Genomic DNA, 22,002 nt, shown 5'->3' on the forward strand with positions numbered 1-22,002 from the left:
TTCCTTGAGCAGGGAGAAGCCCTGCCAGCTCACCATTCCCACCTTTCCCACTCAGGCCTTGTTTCATTCCCTATGCCTGCCTAGCAGTCTTCTGAATGTCCAGACCTATGGCCATCCCCCAGTGAGGTTTGTCTCCAGGAGTGGCAGTCAGAAGGAGGCAGCCAGAAAAGCTATCAGGTACCTCTGGTCCCCTCCCTGTTACAGAGGAGTCATAGTTCTGCTGAACAACTCACTTGCTTGTTATTGTAGATGTTAGCTGCTATCAAGTTGGCTCCCAACTCATGGCAGCCCCATGCACAAAGGGATTGAACTATTGTAATCCATAGGGTTTTCATTGGCTGATTTTCAGGAGTAGATCGCCAGGCCTTTCTTCCTAGTCTGTCTTAGTCTGGAAGCTCCGCTGAAACCTGTTTAGCATCATAGCAACACACAAGCCTCCAGTGAGGTGAGTAGTGGCTGTGCATGAGGTGCATTGGCCAGGAATCAAACCCAGGTCTCCTGTATGGAAGATGAGAATTCTACCACTGAGCTACCACTGCTCCCTGACTTGCTGGTAGGAAGCCTTATTCTCCGATTTGGAAGTTGCTTCGTTGTCACTTTAATAACTCAGCACTATATACTGTTTTGTAAAGTCACATTTCAAGCTTTCTATGAATACTTTTTAGTGAAGAACAGACGGATGGTAAGTTTCCATTCTGAACTGGTGCAAAAAAAAAGGACATACATTGTTTTTAACTTGCAAAACAGGTGCTTTCATTCATGCAGAACTGCAAAACAGCTAAACATGTTTTATTATTTTAACTGTCATGTGGAGAGATGGGAATCATTCTGAATTCATAAGCTAGTGAAGATGAAGTATTAGGCTGTGTGATTTTAATTCTAGCCTCTAGATACAGTATGGAGCCCTGGTGGCGCAGTGGTTAAGAGCTACGGCTGCTAACCAAAAGATCAGCAGTTCGAATCCATCAGCTGCTCCTTGGAAACCCTATGGGGCAGTTCTACTCTGTCCTGTAGTGTCTCTATGAGTCGGAATCAACTCAACGGCAACAGGTTTGGGTTTTTGGAGGTACAGTATAGTACTTGTTAGACACAGACTTGTGGCAAAAAAGAAGTGTAAAGATGCATCAGGTCCCCTGTTCTCAGGTTCCGAATGCCACATTTCTATACATAAATACAAGTTACATGTGGAGGACTTATTTCCTCTGTCCTACTGTGGATACTGCTCCTAACAAGGACTCTCAGCTCCAGACGCCACCTTTCTTTCCTCAGTTCAGGCTTGCCTGCTATGGCAGGACAAGGTGGATGTCAAGATTATTGGAGAGAGGGTGGGGAAAACATTGCCACTTTTCTGATACAGCTGCCATAGTGTCAACATCAAGAAAGAAGGGAGGGATCTTTTTGTCTTAATTTGACTGATCCCTCGCTCCCCAGTCCCTGTCCCTAGGCTGATTCTTCAACCCTCTACCCACACCTAAGCACTCCTCGTCATATCACTAGAGTCCATTCTCTGCCTTGATAAAGCCCCAGCCCCATGGAGATGCTTGGAGATTTTGAATGGAACTCCTGAGGTCTTCCCAGGGATTTTAGAGTTTGTAGAGCTAGCAGCAGTAGCATGAGATTTGCCTCCCACAGCTGGGACTGTAAAGGTGAGAAATGTGTTCCTGGCATCCAGTTGAAGCACAACACTGCATCTATTTTTCCCATAGAAACATTGTGGTATAAATAGTAGTTAGTTTCCCTGGTGCTGTTCATGCTGTACTACAGATACATTTGCATTAAATTGTCTTTTAGGAGGACTACCTCAGGAACCTAGACATTATTATGGGAAAATACTTGCTTTCAAAATTCCAAACATCTTACTTAGAAATGGACTTCCGGAACACAATTCATTCACAACTTGTCGGTTGCCAGTATAGTAAAAGCAAACGTAACACTTCTAGTCAACTCTGTAGTCCCACAGAAATTCAGAGAATACCACTCATGAAATGGTATGGGGCAACAGAGCTGAAATAAAACAAGGGTTTAATGACTTATTTCCATTTTTAACTGATAGAGCTGGATGGTGTGTGTGTATGTGTGTGTGTGTGTATACAGTTGTTTTGGAATACATATTTCTGTGAGTTCCATTTCCTCTTCTATAACTCACAGTAAAGTTAATTCTACTTGGAGTTATCATAGTAATCATATACCTTTAAAACTACACACTCCCTCTTTCTTACCCATTTGTCCCAAAGGGGAAAAACTCAATATTATTTCTAGGTTCCATATGTGTACCCTAAATGTCCATTAACTATGACTGGCAAAAATTGTAAAGTACATTATAACAGACAAAGGCCAAAAACTGAAATAAAAAATATATCCAGTGTCCTCAAACTCTAAAATCCTATAGGAAGCACCCAGAAGCCCCATTCAAAATTTCTACAAGTCTCCATTTACCCCCTCATTCTTTAATGTAGCTATCTTTTCTGTTCAATATCACCATTCAAGATACTCATTTAAAGCTACAGTTTGTTTTTCTGGGTTTTATAAAAATTGCTAATAGTTCAACAACTCCTGTTTGTTATAGTTTTATCATTGGGGAGGCAAGGTTCAGAACCTGATTTTCATTTGTTCTGGGTTCTAAACTATCAACTGTAAACATATTTTAGTATCAGTGCACGGGTATGTCCAATTTAATGTTTATAACAATATGTTATTTGATTCAGGTTTATAATTATTAAATTGTTTCATGGCTTTTACAGGGTTCAAAATTATGGATAATAATGGAATACCTGGGTGGTGGTTCAGCACTGGATCTTGTAAGTATTTTTAAATAATCATACACACGTCCATTCAAACTTTAACTTTTTTCTTTTAATTGACGTACACAATGGCTTTAGGGCAAGCTGTAGGATTGCTATGAGTCAGAATGACTTGACGGCAATGGGTAATTGGTTGTTCTAGTTAGTATGTTCAAAGTAAACTCTTTCTTCAGGACCACTGCTCTTATGTAGACCCAGCTGTTATTGCAGGATTGAACATGTTGCTGACATTCTAAGTATGTAAGAAATGCAAATAGCTTAATAAAATTAAGCCCCCAAATTAGGAGTGGGTGTGTGACAATTGCTGTCAGTTTAGAGTTTGACTTTGCAAGCTTATCCCTGAACAGACTGTTTCTTCTTAGATTTTAAGAAATGTTTGGTGCAGATAGCTGTCCCCAAGTGGCGCTCAACTTCTAAGTAGGCCTGCAGACCCAGTGGAGTCCTCTCTGCCCCTCTGTAGGTAATCTGACAGTGTCTCAGCATTTTTGGTTATCACAAGGACTTAAACGTGCTACTGCCATTTTAGTGGGCAGGGATCAGGATGCTAAACACCCTTCAGTGTGCAGGAAAAGTTTCACCTAATGAGGTGATCGTGCACAAAATGCCTTCGAAAAACACTGTTTTTCCCCTCAAGTTAGTGTGGTCCTATCAGTGTTGGTTTTTTTTCTCCTTTAAAATCTTTATTGATATGACAGCATATTTAAAAAATTCAGTATGAATTACTAGAGGTAACTTTGCGTCATAGAAAGATCACTGGGATGACTTATGGGAGTTTGGGGGTATAGGGCTGGCTCTACTTAGGATTAAATCTGTATCTAAGAACCAGACACACAAACTCCCTGGCCTTGGGTGTCTTATAAAAGAAAGAAGTTGTGCTAAGTTATTTTTAAGTTCTCTTCCATCTTTAACATTATATAACTTATAGTTCATTAGCATGCTTCTGCCTTTGAAATTATAGAGTACACTATTTCTAAGAAGAAAGTTTTTAATGATTAAGATCATCAAGTAATGCTTTAATTCTTTTTTTTTTTAAGTGGGGGTGAGTTTTTCTACTTGAAAGTGATTGATGTTTTTAAAAAAGGTTTTAACCCTGATTGCCAATGACTCGAAGTTTCAAATAATCCTATGACTAGAAATGACCGTTAGAGATTTTCTTCCCTTTAGGGAGAACCACGCTTAAACCATTCTAAAGAAATGATGATTAAACCTAATGGAGAGCCTCATCTACTTCTAGGAATTCATCTCAGTTTTAATCAGTTTCAAGTTAGGTAATCCTTCCTGGCATCTAATCTAATTCTTACATCCTAAAGCTTGAGTTTATTTTTTCTTACTCTCTCCTCTCTAGTGAGAGAACACCACTGCTGTTTCTTTATATAATAATTTTTCATGCATATGAAGTCAGATCTCATTCTCTTCTTGAAATTAAATGATCGTATTTCTATTTATCTTGTCATGTAGTCTTATTGTACAACAGTTTGTTCATTAAGTCCACAAGAACCCTCTCAATTGCTCCATGATCTCCCTCCCAGGTTTTAAATATTAGGAGTTGTCTTCATCATCTAGTGCTACTATAACAGAAATACCACAAATGGGTGGCTTTAACAAACAGAATTTATTTTCTCACATTATAGGAGACTAGAAGTTCGAATTCAGGGTGTCAGCTATAGGAGAAGCCTTTCTCTCTCTGTTGGCTCTGGAGGAAGGTCCTTGCCTCTTCTGAGCTACTGCTTCTGGGCGATCTTCATGTGGATTGGCATCTCTCTCTCTCTGATCACTTGTTTAATCTCTTTTTATATCTCTAAAAAGATTGACTCAAGATACACATTATACTAATCCTACCTCATTAACATAACAAAGACAACCCATTCCCAGGTGGACTTGTAACCACAGGCATAGAGGTTAGGATTTACAAGACATATTTGCAGGGGAGGGGCAATGTTAAGCATTACACACTGGCCCAACCTTAACTAACACAACCTATATCCTCCAATAGTAGTTTGGTCAGTTGTATGAAATCTGTGAGTGAAACGATTGTGCGATCTTAATCTCATACTGCCATTCTGATCTCTGCCTAATAAAATACCAATTAGTATAAATTTAACCAGTTTACAATGTTGTTAGCGCTGTATTCACCAAGAATCAAGAAACCTAGGTATTAGTCCTGGTTCTGCTGCTAACTTCCTGATTAATATTTGGCAAGCTATTTAACCTCTTTGTGCCTTAGTTTCCTCAAATGTAAAATGAAGAAATAGGATTTGTACTCTCTCTGGTTTTGTTTTTCTAGCTCTAAAATTCAATAATATGGCGACTTAATTATAAACCTCACTTAACTGGACTTTATAGAGAGTAAAGCAAATGATGAGAAAATGTGCTATTCCTTCTCCATGTATAGTCCTCTACAAATGAATGCTATCATTTAGGGAGTCTAAGAAAGGATTTGGAAACCCTGGTGGCGTAGTGATTAAGAGCTACGGCTGCTAACCAAAAGGTGGGCAGTTCGAATCTACCAGGCGCTCCTTGGAAACTCTATGAGGCAGTTCTATTCTGTCCTATAGGGTTGCTATGAGTTGGAATCAACTCGACAGCAACGAGTATTCTTAAGAAAGGATTAGACTTAGAGGAGGGCCCCGCTACTGGGAATAAGAGAAAACAAGAAGGATGTTGAGGAGAGAGTGTTTTGACTTTAAACTGGTGTCCAACTAATGGACTAACGTGAGATTATGAACTTGTAATTTATGTCAGTATTACATAGTGTGTACCTCAAGATTGCCTCCTGTTCTTGAAAAAAAAATCAGTTGTACATGTGAGCAAACTTTGAGCATAGTTCATGTTATTTTATTGAATTTATTATACTCCACCCCTTTCCAAAAAGAATTGCAGTGACTTTCAACAAAACACATATAATAAGGTGAATGGAATTAAACATGAGCACCAATAAAACAATGTTGGAAACAATATGCTAACATAAGAGAAGGCATAACACAGCATAACATAACATAGCATGGCTGGAAGTTAAAGGAGTATGGGGAAAATGCACGGATCCACAAGTGTATAATCTTTGAATGAGCATATCCTCAGTTGACAACAGCAGTAAATTACACAAGGCTAGGTCACTGGCTGTGTACCTATTAGGGACATGACAAGGTCTTCAGTCACTGAAGAGATGTTCAATTAGGCACTCCAAGGTTGCATTGGAAATAAAAAAACAAGCTCTGTTTCATCTCCTCTCCCTTCTTCTCATTCCAACTCCCTATTTTTTCCTTTTGTAATTATTACCATCATGTCTAAGGAAACATTTTGACCATAAGTTTGGGAGTTTTCTGGCTAACTGATGATGAACCAGAAAAAACCACCAGCACCACCACCCCATGTCCATTTCCCTGCCACAGAGTTTCCTCTTTCAGACTCCTCCATAATCCAAACCAAACCCACTGCTGTCAAGGCAATTCCAACTCGGCTGGCGGGTTTGCATCACAGACCTTTTGGTTAACAGCTGAGCGCTTAACCACTGCACCACCAGGGCACCCTCCTCCAGCACCCAGTTAATTGAGATTTTACTTTTACAGAGTTTTAACCTGAACTTAAATATAGCAGATAAGCTGATGTGTCTTTAACTTTAACCTAACCTAACCAGTTACCATTGACTCATCTCCAACTCATGGTGACCCCGTGTGTGTCAGAGTAGAACTGTGCTCTGTAGGGTTTTCAATGGCTGCTTTTTCAGCAGTAGATCACCAGGCCTTTCTTCCAAGACACCTCTGGGTGGACTTGATCCTCCAAACGTTTGGTTAGCCGCTAAGTGCATTAACAGTTTACACCAGTTTTTGTTTGCTTTTACTTAAATATATATTTTTTAATTCTGTATTAGGTGATACATTGACTTATCCAAGTCACTTTTAGAAGTCCTTCAGAATAAGAGCTACCCCTTACATGGACCTTGGTCAATTTCTTAAGTTGTTAATTGCCATCGAGCTGATTCCGACTTGTAGTGGCCCCGTGTGTGTCAGAGTAGAACTGTACTCCATAGGCTGTGACCCTTCAGAAGCAGATTTCCAGGCCTGTCTTCTGAGGTACCTCTGGGTGGGTTCCAACTGCCAACCTTTTGACTAGTAGCCCAGCAAGTACCAATGTATATATCTCCTCTGGTCCAGCCAGCATTTTATGGTCAGTGATACTAAGTACCAATCTTAAGTAGTATGACATTTGTCCTTCAGTTATTTGGTAGCACTTCAGTATTTCATTGCTAGTCATCATTAAAATAATGTACCATTTTCACCTTTTAGAATGACTTTAATCACTTCTGTCTAAAAAGAAGCATTTGGGGGTGGAAGTTGGTAGATTTGAAAGTAAATAGATAATGTTACCTAGGAAAGGGACCTGTTGAACTATAGAAGTCTCTGGAATATACTATATACACAGACCACAGTTAGTATTAAATGGTGAGGCCAAAATATGGCTTCTATTTTAAGCTGTTAAATTTCAGCATGAGAGTGTCCTTTATTCAGCATAAATATGGCATTCATGTAAGATGAAATACACAAGGTGCCAAAGAGCTGTGAATCCCTCCCAGTGTGCGGCAGAGCAGGCCGTGTTTGATTTTCACTACCTCTTCCCTCCTCCCAGCAAACAGAACTCTACCTCGGCTCTGACTTTAGATTCCCACCCTTTCCTGTAATAATATTGTACAGTCCAGTGTTTGTGCTTTATGAGGTACCAGAATTTTAAAATAACCATTTATTTTAAAGAGAGATTTTCAGATATTCCATTACAAATTCTCCTGAAACCTAATCATTGCTTTCCTTGTATTCCAGTTGGAACGATTGGCTTTGGTGCAGGGATGGGGAACGAAAGGGAAATGTGTTACATTTATTTGAAAAACCTTATCCCTCCATGATTTGATCCTTTTTTTTTTTTTTTTTAAACAATGAAAGCTTGAACAGTGTAATTATTCTATTCCTGGTTAAACTTTAAATTTGAGTCTCAAAATGGTTCTGTGCTTTGCAATATTATTGAAACACGTAAATGCTGAGAATTGTGCCACATCTGACTCATATGATCAAGTTGGGTTGCTACAAAATGTTATATACTGTCTGATCTAAAAATCGGTTTAGTGTAAATATTTAATAACTTTTTTAACAGCAAACAGCAAAATTGAAGTAGTTGGTTTCCTTTTTTCCCATTTGGAAAGAAAAAAAAAAAAACATAGCTTGTTCTGTCATTATTTAAGCATATTTGTTAAATCTTTTATGTAAAATTTATATTCAGGAACCTCAGAATTTGGAGCTAGTCTGTAGGTAAAAGTGCTTGTTGTCTTTCAAGATTAAATTTTATCATTTAAAAACCTGTTCAACCCTTGGCTTAACTCTTTTGCTCTCTTCCCCCACATTTTAGAAGTTTTTCCTCATTTGTTTAATAAATAGGACTACTTCATATATTTAAGTGGTTCCATTATTCAAAGATAATATCAATTTTGAATTTTATTTTTTCCAAACTTTTGTATACCTGTGTGTGTGTTTTTTCCCCCAAGCTGCGAGCTGGTCCATTTGATGAGTTCCAGATTGCTACCATGCTAAAGGAAATTTTGAAAGGTCTGGACTATCTGCATTCAGAAAAGAAAATTCACCGGGACATAAAAGGTATACAAAAGTCTTATATGAACCAGAGAAAAATGAATGCATTCTGAGGAAGCTGAGTTTTATCTTTCCTCTTTTTCTTCCTAGCTGCCAATGTCTTGCTCTCAGAACAAGGAGATGTTAAACTTGCTGACTTTGGAGTTGCTGGCCAACTGACAGATACACAAATTAAAAGAAACACCTTTGTAGGAACACCATTTTGGATGGCTCCTGAAGTTATTCAACAGTCGGCTTATGATTCAAAAGTAAGGGGTTACCAGAACGAACTGTTTTGTTTGTAATAGTAAATTTTAAGTACTGCACTATCCTATTTAATAAACTGCCTTGGTTTTCATTTCTTTTCAAGTGTCAAATTTTGCTGCTTAAATTTCCTTGATGCTGGTAACATTTGAGCTCTATTCCCTTCAATGGCTTTCCATCCCACTTGGAATAAAATCCAGGGTATCCTTACTATGATATATAAGGCTCTTCATGATCGGGCCCTTGGCTGCCTCTCCAGCCTCATCTTTTACCACTCTCCTCTGAACTCTGCAGCCACGGTGGCTTTTTTGCTTTTCCTCAAGCATAGCAAGTACACTCTGGCCTCAGGACCTTTGCACTTGCCCTTTCCTTTGTTTTAAATAACCTTCCTCCCAATCAGGTCTCTGTTTAAATATTACCTACAGGGAACAGCCCTCCTGGCCATCCTGTATAAATGTGCAGCCCGTTAGCCCCATTGTTCGTTATTCTCTTGCCCTGCTTTATTATTTTCTTCATAGAACTTAGCACCCATCTGTCATTGTATTATTAATTTATTTATCTGTCCCCGCTACTAGAATGTAAGCCCCTTGAGAGCGGGGATTTTTGTCTGTCTTATTCATGACCTGAATCCTTACTGCCTAGAATGATGCCTGGTATATAGTAAAGAATTCAATAAATGTCTTTATTTTTCAGTAAATGAATTCTGTTAGTAAAAATTTATTAACACCACATTTCTTGAGACATATTAATACTGTATGATCATTCAATTCCACAGGATATTTTGTGGACAGTATGTTGGAATGGAGCTTCAAGGTGATTTTTCTTTTCTTTCTCTTACCTTAGGCTGACATTTGGTCGTTGGGAATTACTGCTATTGAGCTAGCCAAGGGAGAGCCACCTAACTCCGATATGCATCCAATGAGAGTTCTGTTTCTTATTCCAAAAAACAATCCTCCAACTCTTGTTGGAGACTTTTCTAAGTCCTTTAAGGAGTTTATTGATGCTTGCTTGAACAAAGATCCATCATTTGTGAGTATATATTGCTATTACTACTATTTGTTTTCTGTTATTAGATCTACATACAGCAAAGGTAGCTTTTCCTACAGTGAGGGGTACAATGCATGTGAAAATTGTCTAAGGTCCATCCAGGAAGCTGGTTCTTCCCTGTATATTGCTAATCCTATGCAGCTCTTAACCATACCCATAGTTCCTTTCTCCTTCCCCTGCACCTTTTTCTTGGTCCCACCTTCCTCTTTATTTTATTGATCATTTCCTATTTCAAGGGGAAAGAAGTTTAAGAAATATAATTTATCTTAGATGATATCCATTTTAAAGTATATGTATAAATCTTCACAATGATTTTTATTCAACTGTGTTTTCATTGTTTGTGAAAAGTTGTTTGTTTGACTACTTTTATTTAATATTTAGAAATCCCAGCATGAAGTTGTATAATTTTTCTGATGTCTAGTGGGTTACACTCATTTATTTGGTGAATTTGAGTAAAGTTGTTTCACTTTTTAAAAATAAAGTTGCCTTATGGCTTCTAGAGACTAGAAATATACAAGAATTGTCTAAGCTTGGTATAACTATTTTCAAGTTGATAATGAACATTCTATTATTAATAAAATGCTGGGGGGATAGCCCCCACAGTATTGGTATTTTGTATTGATGCTTGATGGAGAAGCATTGTGTAGATAACAAAGTTAAAGCCTTGCTAGTTTTCATCAGGTTTTCAATGTACAGTAAATGTAGTAAAAATATCTTAAAGCACTATTTTCAAATGTTTTTAAATTTTTACTTTACTGCATAAATCCTGCCATGTGTTTCTCTGATTTTGAGAAGGCCCTGCCTGCTGGTTTGCTGGTTGGGAGGCCATGTCTTCCCTATTGGGCTTAACAGATTGGTACCAACGTAGTGGATTTAGTTTGGTTGCTTTGAACCACTTCAAAAATAGAATTAGCTGTTATACTACAGCATTTTAGTTGTCCTCGTGACTACACCTTTCAGCTTAATAATTCAAATGATTTCTTACCACCCCTTGCGGTCATCAAGAGCCTAGAAACATTCGTATCCTTCTTTTTTTCTTAGCGTCCTACAGCTAAAGAACTTCTGAAACACAAATTCATTGTAAAAAATTCAAAGAAGACTTCTTATTTGACCGAACTGATAGATCGATTTAAGAGATGGAAAGCAGAAGGACACAGTGATGATGAATCAGATTCTGAGGGCTCGGATTCGTACGTTCAAATTATTTAGTTTTTATGTAGGCAGCTCATGTTAATATTGCTTACCTTTAGCTATTATCCAGTATGCTTGCTCTAGCATAAAATATAAACCATAGTCTAAGGTTTTGCCTTAGTAACTATGAAAATCTTTTACAATCAGAGTTTGTGGAGTACGATGAATTTGGAAGCATGTTTTTCTTGGAAGTGAATAGCTCTAGTTTTAAGTGGGCTCGGTGTAACCCCTAGTGGATACTTCAGTATATTACAAAAGTTTGGAACAGGATTAGATTAAAGAAGTTATATTAGTTTGCTCAAAGTAATAATGGGCAATGTCTTCTCATAATTTGGTGGCATCCTCTAGAGAGCTGATCTCCAAGTCTTTCCCACCTCTTTGCCACATACCAAATCATCACCAGTTTGATACATTTAAATATTCTTTTTATATGATCTTTACTCCCTCAGAAAAGTTAGTGTTTTGTAACTGCAGCATTTACATTAACAATTTAGCCTCTAAGTCCTTAACTTCATTTAGACTAGGATAGTCTGTAGGCTATACCAGAATTTACTCCTCCATTGGCTGAATTGCCACAAAGGCGACACCAGATTTCTTTAGATAATATTCTTAGATTCCTGCATCTATAAGAAATTATCATACCCAAAATATTTGAAGGCAGAAATGCAAACAGAAACCTGTACACCAATGTTCATTGCAGAGCTATTCACAGTAGCCAAAAGGTAGAAACAACCAAAATGTCTATCAACAGATGAATAGATAAACAGAATGTGGTCTAAACCCACAATGGACTATTATGCAGCCATGAAGAGAAATGAAGTTCTGATATATGCCCCAACATAGATGAACCTTGAAAACATCATGCTGACTGAAATAAGTCAGTCACAAAGGGACAAATACTGTATAATCTCACTTATTGCAATAGGCAAATATATAGAAACCAAAGCTTATTAGTGGTTACCAGGGGTGGGAAGGAGAGGAAAAAGGGGGGTTACTGTTCAGGGGCACAGAGTTTCTATTAATGGTGACAAAATAAGTTGGAAAAGGATGATAATAATGGTTGCACAACATGAAGAATGTAATCAATATCACTGAATTATACATGTAAAAAAATTGTTGAATTGGCATATGTTTTGTTATATATATTTGCACCACAATTAAAAAAAAAACTACCTAGATTTTGAAGGGGATAAAAAAAATACCAGGGCATTTTTTTACCCTTTTCCAGTGGTGATTGGCTTTTGCCACCCATGAGAGTCACCCATGGAGCTATAAAACAAATCACAAGCCACGCTACTGGAGATCCTGATTCAGTCAGTGGCGAGGAGGGGGGAAGAGGGGAGCAAGTGTTTATATGTTAAGAGGTCACCACGGGCGATTCTGATGTACACATAGAGTTGAGAACCACTGCTATCTTCACTGTAAATAATACCCACCTGAAACTGAGGTCTGGTGCTTTTATTATACGATGCTTCTTGTAAACATCAGGACAAATATCTCTTCAGCTTCTGGCTGCAGCGATTTGATATTTTCATCAAGATGAATTATTTATCAACTTATCAAGGTATCTTTGGCAATCTGTTTAGGGAATCCACCAGCAGGGAAAATAATACTCATCCTGAATGGAGCTTTACCACAGTGCGGAAGAAGCCTGACCCAAAGAAACTACAGAATGGGGCGGTAGGTACATGGAGATTACCGTTGCCTTTTGAGAGACTTTTTCAAACTATGTAGTGAGATTATGATGGCCAAAAAATGTTAGAATTTAATACCCCTAAATGCCTGTCTGTGTCACTGTGGTATATACTATGCTCCATTTGTCTTTAGTTTTGAGCTAATTAAGAAAAGGTAATAGAAGTCATTTAAGTGGCCATTGGTACCTTTTTCAATGTAGTTTACATAGAGATACATAAACCCATTTGACTTACAGATATCTGTTGGAGCCCTGGTGGCACAGTGTTAGGAGCTCGGCTGCTAACCAAAAGGTTGGAAGTTCAGCTGCTCCTTGGAAACCTTATGGGGCAGTTCTACTCTGTCCTATAGAGTCGCTATGACTCAGAATTGACATAATGGCAGCGGGTTTGGTCAGTTTTGGTATTGAAATCATGAGGCATTGGTGGTTCACTGGAAGAATTCTTGTCTTCCATGTGGGAGACCGGGGTTCAATTCCCGGCCAGTGCACCTCTTGCACAGCCACTACTCATCTGTCAGTGGAAGCTTCAGTGTTGCTATGATGCTAAACAGATTTCAGTGGTGCTTCCAGACTAAGATGGACTAGGAAGAAAGGCCTGGCCATCTACTTCTAAGAATCAGCCAGTGAATATTCTATGGATTACAATAGTCTATTCCACATCTGATCATGGGGATGGTGCAGGGCTGGGCAGCATTTTGTTCCGTTGTGCATGTGGTCACCATGACTTGACGGCAGCTGCCAACAACAACATTGTAATCCTAGAAGTGAGAGACTTTCTGGATTATGGATGGGAATTAGTGATGAGAAGAAGCACTGGGACTTGCGTCATACCAGTTCATCTGGGGGAATGGAGGGAATTAAATTAGTGCACGATTGGTATGAAATAACTAAGAAAAACCTGAATGACTGTTTTCTTTTCCATGTGTGTAATCTATATTATTTATTCAAAGGAGCAAGATTTTGTGCAAACCCTGAGCTGTTTGTCTATGATAATCACACCTGCGTTTGCTGAGGTAAGTGCAGGTTCATTAGCTTGGGACATCTATATTAAGTAGTATAGTATTTTAAATGCTATAGCTATTGATCTTTCTCAGCTTAAACAGCAGGATGAGAACAATGCTAGCAGGAATCAGGCTATTGAAGAACTCGAGAAAAGTATTGCTGTGGCTGAAGCTGCCTGTCCCGGCATCACAGATAAAATGGTGAAGAAACTAATTGAAAAATTTCAAAAGTAAGCTTAAATGCCGTTTAAAAATTTTCTTGACATTTTCTGTTGGGTGCTAATTTATGATGTAATATGATTGCCTTGATTCAATCACTTATTTATTGTTTGGAACAAAGTCACTTCCTAATAGTAGTATTCTTGAAAACTGTTTTGTATGTTAACCATCTTAAATATTAGTTTTTGTAATTAGTATCTTTAGGCATTTCAAGGTAGTTTTCCACTGGATGAAAAGGCCTGTGTGTTTTCCTTTTCCCTGCTAGTTGGGAGTATAGACAAAAGGTGATTGAGCATATTCTTATTTGGGCCCTTGTAAGCACCATCTAGGATTGCTTTCTTTCTTGTCACTACCCTCATCATTTAAAGAAACAGCACTGTTCACATAGCTTCCAGTGCTAAAGATCCCAAGTTTGACCCCCATGTGAAAAGTTAAGGAAAGAATTTTAGCTAAAGGAACCCAGTGTAGACTATAGAAGCACTTTATGTTTGAATTCAGTTTCTATATTGTCTCTTGGAACTATTAGCTAGTTTAACTTTGTTCACATTCAAAAAAATTTCTTATGTTTAATTTAAAAAATTATTTTTAAACAAGACTTGTGTATGCATATGTGTACATACGTATAACTCCTTAGCTCAAACTAAGTATTATAAAGTGATACTAATTTTAGCCTTAACCCCATTGTATCTCTTCTCAGTACATTTTTGCATTTCTTTGTATTTGTGATGCCACTGGAATCGAGTTGAAACAAACTATATAGCCTGTAAAAGCACGCACTCTCATAGATCTTTCTATCTGATAAATCCTACTTGTACTCATAAATTAAAGCCCCTCTTAAAATCCCTTCAATTTTAATGGAAAACTCCTCCTCAGTTTTCCAATTGGAAACAAATCATTTGGAAGTTGCCAAATTAGACTTAGAAGGGATTTTTGAAGTTTGTTTATATTTTAACATCTACATGGCAAGAGTCAATACAATTTATCCAGTTTGTGGAGTCACTTCCTTCTTTGCAGAGTTCATACAGATGAGAAATATAAACATGCATGTTATTACATTGATTTAAATTTTTAAATTAATTTTACAGGTGTTCAGCAGATGAATCCCCCTAAGAAACAGCTTATTTTTGGCTTATGTTTCATACGGGCCCAGAGAAACCCACCAAAGGTACTTCAAGCTTAACAATGATTAACTCGTGGGCTCCATGTGCCTTTTGGATCTTTGCAACATATCGATGATTGAAGATTTGGAAGAACCTCTTCAACTATTTTGTGATGGTGTTTATCATTTTATATTTTGAAGAGATTATTTTGTAAGGAGTAACTTTTAATACTATAGTTTCATCTGTATTCTAGTAAATGTTGAGATCCAGTTTTGCTTTTAGGTATCATTATTACTTAAGTTACTAGGATGAATACCTTTCATGTTTTGACCTTTAGTTAACTGTACACTCATGAAACATACAGGTCCTTCAAAGTCATCTGAAATTCAACTTTTGTAAATCACCAAGCATCAAAAAGCTTTTTCTTTTTTTATGCAATCATGTTCTAAAAATGACTGTTGGTGGGGAGGTGGAGATAAATCATATCTTCTTAAAACAGCAGGTTTTAATAAGCCCTCGGAAATGAAAGCTGGACAAGTATTGATTCTTCTACCAAGTTGGTATGATGTTCCAGGCAGCTCAGTGTTACCACATTTGAGAGCCCTGTATTTGAGGCATTTGCAGGCAACATGTAGCAACAGAAGCACCTCTTGGTATGCAGTATTTGCCTTCCCTTGTAAAAGAGGCAATTAACTCTTATTTAACATGGCTGGAAATTTAAAGCAATACCATTTAGCCCAGGATGGGTGTTTGGTAATACTGGACAGATTAGTCTGGTTCCATTTTTAAAATATCCCGCTAAAATCGTGTATTATATGCTTGGATTTGAGGAGCCTAAAAGAAGTTGATATGACTATAACTTACACCAGCATATTTTTATCATGGTAGTAAATTGTTCTACGAACTATTTATACATTTTTGTTCTTCATACTTAACAAGCATACGCATCAGTTGTTCATTTTTGAAAGGGTATTTAAATGAGCATTTTCTAGTTCATATGAAAACCATAGTAAGTATGGGGTGATTTCTGTCTGTTCAAAGGTAAGTTAGACTGTACAGTTAATTTTCAGTTATATTTATGGTACTGTTAAGTGGGAATACCTTTTTCTTTTAAACCCAGTATATATATTATGCCTAAGTTTTGAGCTGGAGCTATATTTCAGTAGTTGTAGAATTATTGATATTAATTAGTTTTAATAGTTAATATTTTAATGTTTGGATCTGCACAATTTAGTTTTTGCACAAAAGTCATGTTTTATCTGAATCATTGCCAAATGTTAGAATGAAGATGTTCTTCAAGTCAAGAATACAGTTTTTCATCCAAGTGGCCATTACACCCTCTTTCTTTAAAAGAATACAAACACTTGCAAAAGATATTATGAGGTCATATGCCAATCAAATGATTTTCATTGGTGCCTATACTGTAACAATCATTTTTAATGCATTGTATTTTGAAGTCATGGTTCAGTTCAAATTTTCACCTGCTATATAACTGAAACTCAGTGGCAATTTATAATCTGTGATAGCCTGGAAATAATTTTGCAACTCATATCGTGGATTAAATGAATATTTTTGTAAAAGTAAAAGCAACAAATTTATAAATCAATTCTTTGAAACTTTAGGATACAAGTGCATCACAGAGACAAATTGTATGGCTTATTGCCCATTGTAGTTATTAGTCCTGTAAACTGTTTGTAGGTGAAGCATATTCCAGCATTTTGGGGGTTTTAAAAATAAATATTTAAATTTCATGGTTCTCAATGTTTGTTTTCTTGGGGGTGGTATGGTGTGATATTTCAATTGTTTTAATTTTTTTCTCCTTTCCCCTTTAATTTATTGTTGGAACATTAAAACCAATGTTTCAGTTGAGAATTAGAAGATATTCTTCACATTATATTAAGCATTGTTTCTAACTAAAGTGAACATCTGCCCCAATTTCAGCCTCCTGTCCTGGCAAAATTAGTAATAGAGTCCTTTTTCACTTAAAAATGTCCTGCGTTGGACAATAAATTGTATGGTCATCCTAATTATAGCTTTATTAGGATATCGTATACAGATCTGAGCTCTATAGTTCTCCCTGGAATATATAAACTAGCAAAGGTTTCCAGAAATTGAGATGAGAAATAGTATATAGAATAAAGGAATTTGAGTTTTTCCTGGGAAAAAGGGTGAAGGTGAACTTACTGTGATACTAGATATGAGGCCAGGAGCAGAAAAGAAAGCACTAGAATGTAGGAAAGGAATGGAATGAAGTACATCAAAGGGGGATTTTCTGATGTAAGGACTAGGAGAGTAATGAAACTTTTCCATCTTTTCACCATTAAGTTATATATAAAAAATAACTTGCCTACATAATTGCATCATTTCTTTGAAATTAGTACTTAACATTATCTTGTAAATGTATTATACTTAAAATCAATAAACAAAATAAATTCTCAGATAGAATGCTATAACTTTCTGGAGCAATAGTAGATAAATTTTGAATGGGTCAAGAATAGAATTTTGGTTCATTAACTCAGCTTGATTTCAGTACTATCCTTTTTATTTTCAGCCACTCTCAATTCTACCATGTCCCCACCCCTGACCATACATTTTCACCTGTCTCCCTCCTTTTCCTTGTTCTATAACTGTCTCTTCCCTTAGTCATAGGCCAGAACCAATCATTTCTGAAATTGATTGAAACAAAAGGAAGATCATTTCTTAAATAAATGGATTTTCCATCACTTTTTATTAAAATAACATTCATCTCATTTCCTTGCTTACATACATGCAACAAGATTTGGCAAAAAATATATATCTGGCAGGACAGATTAGATAAACTAGCCTGTTAACTTTTATCTTTCACTACGTATAATAGGTAATTAGGAGTAGAGAAGTTATAAGTCAAACATCATAATATCCTCATCGGGCATAGAACTGGCTTTAGAATTTGATTTAATTTATTAATTTCCTAGGTTTAGAATTCTGCCAAGTCCTAGATTAATTCTCAGCGCGTGTTCTGTTAAGAATATTTATCCCACCGCCTTGTTCCTGAGGCTGTAGGAGGGCCATGCTCCCCCTATATATATGTTATGAAAATTGAAGTCCTTAACATATAACAAGACCAGTTTTAATGGGCCCACATAGATAATGATGACTGAAACCTTTAGTCAAAAGTATTGTTTTAAGAACAGAATGATCCACACAGTCAATATCTACTGAATCACTAAATGACATCAGAACCCAATTCCATATGCCAACCCATTTTGCCGCCATTTTTCAGTGTTGAAGAGCCTGAACTTCATTTATAATGTCTCTGTGAGGAAATGTGTGGTGGAGAAGACAGATCTCCACCTCACCCTTATGTGGTGCTAGTGGGGAGAGGGCATGTTTCCAGAGTCCTTTCAGAGGGGCTAGAAGAGTGGAGCTCTAGCAATGGCAGCTTCTGAGGAATAGGGCTACAGCTGGTTCTTTGATAAGCTAGGTGTTCAAACTTAGAAGATTCCTTTAATGCTAATGAGTAGTAACTAAGAAAATGGTTTATGCAAAGAGGTTCCTTTCTTTTTAACCTAAGGTGGTCATATGGAACTGGCCCAGAAATGTTCTTGGTGTTCACAGTTTTAAGCTAAAAAATAATGGCATGGTTTTAGCAAAGTCCTGTCTTCAGCAGTTGATGTGTTGAAAGAAGCATCTTCATCTTCTTCGTCTAGCTGTAGACTACCAGAAGACAAACGGATTCTGGCCATGGGTGACTTTATTGCTTTACCGTACGAAGAGTAGTAGTCTGGGTTAAGAATCTCTGATTCAGAATCACTGGATTCACTAGCTACATACCTTTCTGCTGCACCCTGACCCACTAGAACTGTTGGAAACTCCTGCTCTGCAAACATATATGTAAACAGGTCAGCTTTACGACTTAGAGCAGGGCAAGGCCCTAAAGGTCTAAATTCTGACCCAAAAGGAAAATGGATACTTTTCATGTCTGATTGGCTTTGAGACCGTTTAGGGGTTTGCTCTTGAATGTTATATGCAAATGCATCTTCTAAGGTTGGGTCTTCATCTTCTAGATCTACACTGATGTTGCTCCCACCACTAGCTTCTTGGAGGTCTTGAAAGTCTCGCTGAAAGTTCATTCTGATATTTCTTGGACTTCTTTTAGCTGGTTTCATTACAGAGGGCTCTAGACAGCTGTCTGGCTTTTCCCTTTCTTCTGCCATGATTGCAGACTGTCTGGGCACCTGGGGTGGCCTGTCCACGTAAAAAAAGACTTGGGGAGGCATAATATCAACCTGCTGACTAGTACAGGGAATATAGGGCACATCTGTGTAAGTTAGCTGTCTTGCTGGACTCACTTTGCTTGTGAGGCCAGAAGATGTACTCATGTGATTGTTAGCAAACTTACAGCTTGTTTGGAAGGAACTTAGAGGACTTCTCTCCTCAAAGAAGTCAGTGTCAGGATCAGGGTCAGTGTTGAAGACAGGGTCTGTATACATAAAATGGAAAGAGGAACTGCTTTGGGACTGATGCAACAATATGGGATCTGCCTCTGGTTTGGAACACTCCAGCTTGGCTGCAAACGTCACCTCCACTGCAGAGTTCCTCCTCCTACTGTCTAGCACCGGCTCAGATGCGTGCACTCCGTTCACGTTTCGGTAACACCCACTGCCATAGGCTAGTCTCAAATCTTCCACCTTGAGAGAAAGGACACATTGGTGAAAGAAGCAACAGACATTTGGTTGGGGAGAGGGCCCCTAAATTAGCTTTGAATTTTGACAAGAGTCTTTCACAGAGTCATTTCAATCCATGTTCTATTCCAGAGTTTATATATATATATAAAGAAAGGGTAATAACTTCTACCATATCCCCATTCATGTGTTAGAAGCACACGATACTATTCGTTCTCAATGCCATCCCATTCCCAAACTCAGACTTCTCTATGTTACTTCAAGCAGTATAGTTTAGTAGATATATCAATGAACCAGCAGTCAGAAGACCTGGATTCTAGTCCTGTTCGGCCTTTGACTTGCTGTGAGGCCTCAGGCAAGTCTCCTAACCTCCCTGGTCCAGCCTCCCCCCTATTTTCTGTAAAATGGTGATGAGGAGGGCTATGAATGGCAGGAGGGGTAGCATATAGTAGATGGTTCCTTCCAGCATTATACCTCTATCATGCCTTTCATATAAAAACTTCCTTTGACTTCCACACAGACATGAGAATTTATGGGACCTATATTAATATGTGTTTTGTTTTGTTTTACGGAGAGGAAAAGAAAAAATTTAACGTGGTTCACACTATAAAACTCAAATGAAGCCATCATCTCACAGATCCATGGGAACAGTACTTTGTTCTTAAGTTGAATTATAAAATTACACAGCAAAAATACTTTAAAGCCCTAACCAAAGACCTTCTATCTGCTAAGCCTTAAGATTTGCATACGTAAAAAAGCAGAGGTGCGAGTTTGAAAAATACAGCGCCATAGAAATTCACTTGGATCTGCACTTTGCAAGTTATTAGCAATACAGGTTGCAATTTGAAGATGTGCCAGATTCTTCCAGTCTATAAGGTTCACAGCAGTGGTGGTTTACTAAATGGTCTTCTATTGGCCGGAAAGACTGAGCTGACAGACCTTCCCAGGAGGCTAACTTACTCAAACAGAGTAACCTTTTTACACACTGGGAGATTCTGGAGGAATCAATTCTTGGAAGCGTTTAGAATGTGGACGCATTACATTTGCCTAATTTTTGAGTAGGAATTTTCAGAAACCTTACTTGTTTTGACACATCCGAGAGGAGGTCTGGCGAGGACCTGCACTGTCGTTCATGGTACTGAGATGGGTAATGTTTCCTGAAATCCCCAAACAGAGTAGTCATTGAAATGGTCTTCATGTGAATACCAGGATACATATCAATCTCTAAATTCAACTTAAAATCAGCATGAGAGAGAGAAAGACAAAAGCATGTACCTTTCAAATGGCAAGCTCTTCAACCTCCCTTTTTTCCCATATTCCAAAAGTTGTCTTTGGGTTCTTCCACTATTATAAGGAGATAAAAGTCATATTAATACTAGTTATAAGCCAATAGGCCACTAACACTTGAAAACCTCATTTATTGTTGAAACCAAAAGAATGAGAATGAATGACATGTGTCATGAATCTTTGACCATCACATTAATGATAAAAACCTGTAAAACCAGTTGCTGTGGAGTCAGCTCCCACTCCTGGTGACCCCATGTGTGTCAGAGTAGAACTGTGCTCCACAGGGTTTTCAGTGGCTGATTTTTCAGAAGTAGACTGCCAGGCCTTTCTTCTGAGGCACCTCTGGGTGGATTTGAACCTCCAAACTTTCGGTTAGTAATGAGCACATTAACTGTTGGCACCACCCAGGGGCTCCACATTAGTGATAATGCCCACTTATCCAAGGATCAGATGTAGAGCAATCTCAACTACCCAGAACCCAGAACATTTTTTTAAAAGCCTCTAAACAGGGCTATATAACTGTTCAAGAGTCTGGGCTTGAAAACGAATACTTTCCTTTAAAGGCTTTCCGTCTACATCCGAATCAGAGCCAGTTGACTCTTAACTTTACACACTACTTCTACTGAGGTTATTTATCTGGTTCCCCAATGCATGGTAGAAGAAAGGCAGCTAACTCAATGGTAGAAGAGTTGCTTCAGGCTCTAGTCATGTATACTCTAGAAAAGAAAGCCAGCTGACTGCTGGGAGAAACAGAGACCAAAAAAAAAAAAAAACAATCACAAAAATAATAAAACCCAAAAGTCTGGGCTGTTTATCACTGAAGTGCAGGGCCTGATATGCCTCCCCAACCCCACCCAGAGGCCATCACTGCACTACAGCTGCCTGCTGAGGATAAGAAGTGATGTTTATAATAAGTCATTAAGAAAAGGGCAAAGTATACTCCATATCATCTGTTTAAGAAGGCAGGGATTTGTAGACTCCACTTTGGAGAGATTCCATAAAAAATATGTAAGTTTTTAAAATCTCAGTTCTTAATGGAGCAGGCTTCCACAATGTGAAAAAAAAAAAAAATCCCTTATATGGAAACATTGAATTAGAATCTTCAATTTCAGCTAAGAGTTTTGAA

The 22,002-nt window shown here is 37.8% G+C and overlaps 2 protein-coding genes across 3 annotated transcripts in view; one reads left to right on the forward strand and one right to left on the reverse strand.

The window, feature by feature from the left end:
• Window positions 1–16,681, forward strand: part of STK26 (serine/threonine kinase 26) — a 58,568-nt gene extending 41,887 nt beyond the window's left edge. Inside the window, exons 4-12 of the mRNA XM_004379627.2 lie at window positions 2,742–2,798; window positions 8,329–8,437; window positions 8,522–8,679; window positions 9,518–9,703; window positions 10,763–10,911; window positions 12,499–12,592; window positions 13,556–13,618; window positions 13,700–13,836; window positions 14,911–16,681. Coding sequence (XP_004379684.1) covers window positions 2,742–2,798; window positions 8,329–8,437; window positions 8,522–8,679; window positions 9,518–9,703; window positions 10,763–10,911; window positions 12,499–12,592; window positions 13,556–13,618; window positions 13,700–13,836; window positions 14,911–14,935 — 978 coding nt within the window. The 3' untranslated portion in view covers window positions 14,936–16,681. The remainder of the gene's footprint in view (window positions 1–2,741; window positions 2,799–8,328; window positions 8,438–8,521; window positions 8,680–9,517; window positions 9,704–10,762; window positions 10,912–12,498; window positions 12,593–13,555; window positions 13,619–13,699; window positions 13,837–14,910) is intronic.
• A 103-nt stretch (window positions 16,682–16,784) lies between these two features.
• FRMD7 (FERM domain containing 7) overlaps window positions 16,785–22,002 on the reverse strand; it is a 63,680-nt gene continuing 58,462 nt past the window's right edge. The window contains exons 10-12 of one of the 2 annotated variants that reach the window (XM_012556485.2): window positions 20,865–20,933; window positions 20,671–20,746; window positions 16,785–19,595 (exon numbers count right to left, since the gene is read on the reverse strand). In XM_012556485.2, coding sequence (XP_012411939.1) covers window positions 18,525–19,595; window positions 20,671–20,746; window positions 20,865–20,933 — 1,216 coding nt within the window. In that variant the 3' untranslated portion in view covers window positions 16,785–18,524. The remainder of the gene's footprint in view (window positions 19,596–20,670; window positions 20,747–20,864; window positions 20,934–22,002) is intronic. The other variant, XM_004379628.1, reaches the window with a different exon arrangement.

Source organism: Trichechus manatus, unplaced genomic scaffold (assembly GCF_000243295.1).
Source record: "Trichechus manatus latirostris isolate Lorelei unplaced genomic scaffold, TriManLat1.0 scaffold00066, whole genome shotgun sequence".
In the NCBI taxonomy this organism is placed as follows: Eukaryota; Metazoa; Chordata; class Mammalia; order Sirenia; family Trichechidae; genus Trichechus; species Trichechus manatus.